The sequence below is a fragment of the Pteropus alecto genome, unplaced genomic scaffold (assembly GCF_000325575.1).
Source record: "Pteropus alecto unplaced genomic scaffold, ASM32557v1 scaffold43, whole genome shotgun sequence".
NCBI lineage: Eukaryota > Metazoa > Chordata > Mammalia > Chiroptera > Pteropodidae > Pteropus > Pteropus alecto.
The window spans coordinates 8,821,965-8,828,982 of NW_006435764.1; the positions used below are offsets into that span (position 1 = coordinate 8,821,965).

The window sequence follows — 7,018 nt, forward strand, 5'->3', positions numbered from 1 at the left end:
GTCCTTCCTCCAAGATAAGTAAACAAAGAATTAAACTGGGCCTGATTAAAGCGAGCTCTTTGAAAAAAAATGAATTGAGTGGAAGAAAGAGAGTTGTAAAATATTACACAATTGCAACAATAGACTAGATCTGTTTTTAGAGGTTCTGGTGGGCCAGGCTTAGTGTTTGAATGTGAATACATATGCCATAGTAGTGATGTGATTAATAACTATCCATGATCAAAAATGGAGATGAAGCTAAGAGCTAGCTACGCAGTATGTTTTTATTCTGCTGTTGAATTTCAAGAAACGTAATTTTATTTCAGAAAAATGAAAATAGAATACCTGAGGTCCTGTAGTTGGACAGGCATACCAAGTTACTTAATCATTCATTGTATGACTATGTGGTCACTTTCATAGTTTGGGGAAATTAACATCTATCTACTTATCACTTTTTAATTTTGTAATTAATGATTGTATTAATGAATTGTGAATAATACTTTAAACTGATTTTTTAGTCCCTCCACAGGATAGCTCTATTTAAGCTAAAGATTTGAACTCCTTTTTTCTTCTCCTAATAGTAAAAAACATCAACAGCAATAAAATTATTTTGCTAACTTTTTCCACTACTTTCTATTCATAATCTACTCTCTTATTTCTCACATCCTGGTCCTCAGGATGTGTCTGCTGAGTGGACTCTGCACTCATGGCAATTACGGTCTCGTAGGAGACATATGTCATGCACATCTGTAGCTTTTGTGAACTCTAAAAAGGGCTGAAAACCAAATATTATCAAACTGTTAAAGTTTAACTCCACTCTCAACCAGGCTTCCTCTTGTTTTTCCTATTGGCAGTTATAGGCACACAGTAAATGCTGATTACATGTTGACTTCCCAGAAGAGATGGGTGTGAAACAGCAATAGAAAACAAGAAAAATAGGAGTCTATCATATCTATGAATGAGGGGAGGGGGAGGATTTAGGTCTATAGAAACGACAGAAACAGAGTTTTGCCATCCAGAGAGTGAGTCACAACGTAAAACAGGCAGATCATAGAGAGAACTGAAATTTTGCCAGTAGCCTCTTAAACAAAGATCTTGGCTTTCTAGACCCTTTGCTGGTAATGAGAATGTTCTGAACCCATGATTCTTATGTATCCGTGGGAGGCGATATCTCCCTTTTTTCTTCCAACTCGCTGTAAATCGGTGCATATATGTTTAATTCTTCATAAAGATAATCTTCTGGAATCTGATGAGGGAAAAATTATTCAAAATCAATCACCAAGAATTTTTCACCCCTAGAAGATTTGTTCAAGAGACATATATCATCTGCTTTTGTCTTTCTGAATATCATATTCTCTCCCATTACCCTCTAATTATTTCTTCCATTTCCAACAAACCAAGCCAGATTGGCTGTCCGAGTGGGCCCAAAAGAAATTATGTTGGTCAACGACAAGTTAGCGAGTGTGTCTGGGCTTTGGTATATCTGCTGTCTTATTTGTCTTTGGAGAAAAGTAATCAAAATAGGTAGTGAGACCTGAATACTTCAGGCAAGTGCACAGATGGAGAGAATGTGCTTCCTCTGGAAGGTCTGAGTACGTGTATGCACATCAGATATTGGCGATTCTTCTTCATGCATCAAAGGAGTGATGGGTGGGTAAGGCAAGTGGAAACACAGGTGCCAGTTGGGAATTAGGGAGGAAAGAAAATTAAAGCTTCAGAGCAAATGGGAATGTGAAAATCAAGAGAAAAAAGAGAGAACAGGAACAAAGAGAAGAGAACTGCTCTGAGACAGAAAATAAACCCACACATCTGAGGGGTCCCATCATATGCTACCTGCACGTTCATCTCATGCCCAACACATTTCAAAGCATCTGCATTTTCTAACATGATAAAGGTCATATTTTCCCAACCTTCAGTCACAGGGAGAGCCTGCAGTATTTATCCTATTTATGGGTGGAAAATGTGATTTAAAACATGAGGTTTGGAGACCAAAAGACTGAAACTTGGAGAAATAATTTTCTGGAAGAAGTGTCCTAGGAAATCTAGGCCATATGTTTAAGTGATTAAACTCAAGTTCTTTAGCCTGTCATTCTGGATTTGGTATCAGGTCTTGGCCTACCTTATCTCTTTTGAATAACTCTCCAACTCTGTAGACTGTGAGTGCCACAGCAACACCAAACCCCAGAATGGTAAGAAACAGGATCATCGCCACAATTTTCTGTTGAACAACAACCAGCGACAACCAAAAAAAACAGAATCACAAGGTAGGTGTCCCCAAGGTGCGTTCCCTTAGAGCAGCCCCTGTTTTCATTATCCCCCACCACACGATCGGAACCTATAAACTGACACACATGCGTGGGAAAACCAGGAGATGGTTGCTCAAGGCAGATGACTCCAACCTGCAGAAGTCATCTGGGGACTGGCGTCGGGGGGGGAAGGCAGCCAGCATCTCTGTGCATGAACCTACAGAATACCACATTATAGGATAGAGGTCGCGAGAAAGGATCGTATTTATGGAAAAGGAAATGAGGGCTTCTTTCTTAGATTGGGGCCCAGAATCTTTGTCTTCCCACGAGAAATACGTACAGTGGCAAAAAAAACCGCTAAGCAGAAGTCATCCACAGAAGCTTCCTGGCAAAAGGAGATATAAGCCAAGCTGTTCTTTAGGTTGGCGATCAAGATAATGATTCCTGCTCCCGCGGCTATGCTGCTGACCAAGTTTGCTCCCAGGGTGCCTTGCACCTGGTGATAAAGAACACCAGGTCCCGTATCTGCCAGTGCATTCAATTAACCCATCGGCATTTCAGGGCTGGACGTATCTAGTTAACTCTATGTTTATTCGAAATAGAGATTAAAAAGGGAAATCTTGAAAACACAGTCGTTTAATAAGAATCTATAACTTTCTTGCTGGGATTGCATTCAGAAAGACCCACACAGACATACCTAGTCTCTCCTCCAATATTCTCCTTAACTGAAAACAAGTCACATGTCAAGGTAATTACGCATTATTGTTTTTAGATGACACAATGGGTATTTCAACGATTACATCCAACATAAAATAGATTGGGGGAAAAAATCACATATCCTCATTATTCCATAACATAAGAGATGATGACATGTCTCCCTGAAGACTCCTAAAATTCAATTTTTCTTACCTTCTCAAGGATGAACAAAGAATTGCAACTCACCAGATATGCTGCATGATTCTTTTCAGACATAATTGACAAAAATCCAGAAATCGCGAACTGTCCAAAGGGGGAGGGGGAGGCACAGTGAGTCTCTGCTCTTCTCTTTGTCCCTTTCACCCACCTCCTTCAAATACAAGGTAAAGTTGTGGGTGCTCTATAAAGCTATCTTTTCTGTTCCCCATGAGGCTCACTATTTTCTCATTTCCTATAGGGTTTCTCGAAATTAAATGTACATATGACTCATGTGAGAATCTTGTGAAAATGCAGATTCTGATTCAGTCGGTCCTGGATGGGGCTTGAGATTCTTTCTTTCTCCCAGGCTCCCCAGGTGATGTCGACTCTGACAGGCCTCAGGTCACTTTCAGAGTAGCAAGGTCCAACGGCACCCGACGTGTGACTCTGTTCTAACAATACTCTCATTGTCATTGTATTGCTTTTTATTTGTTTGTGTGAGCATACTGTGTGTTAGACTGTCTTCTTTTCTGAACAAGAAATGTGTTTGTGGCATGTATATCTCTAGAGTCCAACATATATCATGTAGACATATAGGAATTATGAATTCAAAAAAAATCCAAGAATCAGATTGTATGATGGGTTGAGAGACATTAACAAGCTAAATGTGTAGAATGAAAATACAGAGAACCTTCAAATAAAATATGGCTGAGGTTCAAGGAGTATTCCGAACAAATGATCAAGTCCTAAGTATTTGGCAGAGTGCCAAACCAGTGTCATATTTTTTTAGAGTTAAAATATATCCTGTGTAGGTACAAAAAATAATGTGAATTAATTGAAAGTAATTATGCTGTGTGAAGGAACTCTAGAAACTCTAGAAAACGCACACTAATCTATAGTGATAGAGAACAGGTTACACAAACTAATCTATAGTGACAGAGGGCAGACTGGTGACTGCTTAAGGATGGGAAGACAGGGAATAATGGTAAGGAGGGATTACCAAGGAAACTTTTGGAGATGCTGAGTATGTTCATTATATTAATGTAATGTTTTCACGTGTGCGTACATGTGTCAAAATTGGTCAAATTGCACACCTTAACTATGTGCAATTTAGCATATGTCAATTATTCCTCGATAGAGCTATGTATTTTCGTAACCTCAGTCAGTCAGTCATCTAGTTTCTAAACAGTACAATAATTAAAAGAGATATAATAAGAAAGCACCCGAAATGGTTTCTAGGGCATGGTAGGAGTTTATCTACAGCAGTCTCTTTATCCTCCTTTCACTAAAATAACTTTATCGATGAATAGTTTTAAGGACATTTTTCTGAAAGTTTAAGTTCTATTTTTATTGGCTAAATGTCCCTTGAGCAATTCATTTAGCTTTTATTAACCTCAGGGTTCTCATCTGATAAAAGTATGCTAGCACGTTTAACCCAAAGTGTTTTATAAACTGCAAATATATTTTATATAAGTATTTATGTATAAATATATATAACATAAATATAATTATATATATAATCTGAATACTAGAGATAAATAATTGGTTAGATCTGATCGGGGTAAGAGAAAGGCTATGTGCAGTGTTATTTTAGAGACAATTGTAAATAGATACTCACAAATACTGCTCCCCAGAATGGGTAGCCTGCTTTAAATGATGAAAAAAATTCTTTTTCAAATTCTGAAATCTTGAGCATGGAGTAGACAATTATTCCAAAACAAAGACATATCAAAGCAATCAGAATTTGTGTTACCTGTAGGAAAATGCATAACTCTTGTGGAATAAAAAGATGTTTTTCCAAAGTTGCATCAATTTCCTCATAATTGAGGCCAAACATGAGAAATTGCTTTGGTATGTTAAGCAGTTCTAAAAAAGGATTCAAATACAATATTTTCCAGTATCCTCTGGCCACTCTAAGAATTGCTACAGGCATGGCCTAATGCAGAAATGGCCAATCCATTTCTCAAGTGACTTACTGATGTAGTCACAGTGGACATCAATAATTGCCCTTTCCATCTAAGTGAAGATAAAGATTATAATCCTTCATGGCAAAGTATTACCTTAATCCACCCACAACTGACCAGAGTTGGCAGGTCCTATTTGCCAGTCTTATCCTAGTCTTCATGAGAAAATGCTTCTGTCTACCCATCAAGGCCCAGTTATTGTCAACGCTTCATCTACGGGGTTCTTGACTCCTCATGAATCCAAGTGGGAAAGCTGTTGATGCAACTAAATACTCTTTCCTAGAGCCACTCCTTACTTTAATTGAGGTTGGAGAAGGCTCACTCACCCCAAGAAATTCCAGCTCCTTCTTCAAAAATGTCAGCCATGTCTGGCGTGGTGGGGATCGTGCAGTCCTCCCCAGCTGGGTGTCGTCACGGAAAGGTACTTCAGAAAGTTCAATTCCGGGCTCACTGTGAAGTTTAAACAGAAATTCAGTCATGAGAAAATTCTCTAACTTCCTGTGCAAAGTCCTGAACTCACAGAAAGGGGACCTTTGATGCTTTATTTTTTCCAAAACAATCCTGCAATTAAAATCTTCATTGCGATAAATGAAAAACACAGGCTCAGAAAGTCCCAGTAATTGGCCAAGACCACTATTTGATCAGTGACTAGAGGAAATAAAATGGAACAAAATCTGTGCCAAATCTTCTTATTCTTATTCCAGGATTAATCCAAGAATCAATCCAAATTCTTTTCCATTAATCTAAACTGAAGAGTGAAAATAAAAATAATCAAACACATTTACTTTGGCATCTCTCAGGCTTTTTAATATAGAAATGCATCTAAATATATTTTGTCAGTGACACACCCAACATCTTGTACACGAAGGAATGGTTTTGAAGGCTTAGTTAAATCTCTATTCCTGTTTTCATTCTCAGAAGAAGTTAACTAGAAATACTGTGCCTTCTACAGATTTGGAGTATATTTAACATTTTGCAATGATATTCAATCCAATATTGATTCCTAAAGCTCTGTCTTCAGCCTCTCCTACAAGCTTGAAAAGGGAAATCTTAGCACGTGTTCATTTTTGGTATTCAAAGGAAAACTAAATCATCCACCTCTATCGGCTTTCGCTCCGTGAATGTCTCCTCTACACAGTGAGGCAGGGCCCCACAGCTTGAGACTCACAAAGACTAACCAGGAAGGATCTCAGACCATTTTAAAAAGCTTCTGTCCCTTAACACCCACCAGACACAGAGTCAAGAGATCTATCTTGATAGTACAAACTCTGTCTCAAACTCAGAATACGAGCCTCTTTAGTTAGAAAACTTAAGTGAGTCCCAGTTCACAAGCTGAGTAAAAACCTCCCCATCAACCAGAGAGAACTACTGGGGAAGTAGAGCAAATAGCTTCCTTATATTCAATATTTTAATTAAAACAGATAGGTCCATGACCGGGTCCACAAATTGACATCTCTCCACCACTGTGACCATCTCTGGCTCACTAAGTAATTAGGAATAAAAAAATAATAATAATAGCCTGTGCTTACCTGGGAGACTCTTGTGGGTTTGGGAGAGCAAGCTCTGCTCTGCTTCTATGTACTGTGTCCATTTTTTTTCCTTAATGGAGCAATTAATGAAGAACAGTGTCAACAACAAGCCTTGGTGGGCTTCCTCTCAGGATGTGTTCTGGTGGGCAGTTAAGATGGATTGGCTCATGACTTTGATGACTATCTTCATACTTAAGACATTTGTCAGACAGATAAGTTTACTGGCCGATTAAGATCAGCAGGGTTTTTCTTGTAATAATGAAGAGCAAAATCGAGTAGTCTACTGAATAGGGATGAGTGTGAACTGAAGAAATTTGAGATTCCTGGAGAATAATTCTGCCTGAGACCTGCAGGGTTTACAGACCTAGAAATGAAAGTTTAGTGGAGATTGAGAAGGTGAGAAAAA

The 7,018-nt window shown here is 38.5% G+C and overlaps 1 protein-coding gene across 1 annotated transcript; it reads right to left on the minus strand.

Annotated features, from left to right (window-relative positions):
• Positions 1-1,126: 1,126 nt before the first annotated feature.
• MS4A2 (membrane spanning 4-domains A2) lies at positions 1,127-6,727 on the minus strand. The gene is made up of 7 exons (XM_006911251.2): positions 6,613-6,727; positions 5,410-5,533; positions 4,738-4,872; positions 3,168-3,224; positions 2,566-2,721; positions 2,099-2,197; positions 1,127-1,225 (listed from the first exon to the last, which is right to left on the minus strand). The coding sequence occupies exons 1-7, from the start codon at positions 6,672-6,674 to the stop codon at positions 1,127-1,129; spliced, it is 732 nt and encodes a 243-aa protein (XP_006911313.1). The 5' UTR covers positions 6,675-6,727.
• Positions 6,728-7,018: the final 291 nt, after the last annotated feature.

Bases quoted from the DNA above. Each gene is read 5' to 3' on its own strand.
- MS4A2 (XM_006911251.2), bottom strand. From the start codon at position 6,674: ATGGACACAGTACATAGAAGCAGAGCAGAGCTTGCTCTCCCAAACCCA. The intron at 4,873-5,409 runs GTGAGTGAGCCT...ATTTTCCTACAG, and splicing joins AGGAGCTGGAATTTCTTGGG to GTAACACAAATTCTGATTGC. The intron at 3,225-4,737 runs GTGAGTATCTAT...CCCTTTGGACAG, and splicing joins CATTCTGGGGAGCAGTATTT to TTCGCGATTTCTGGATTTTT.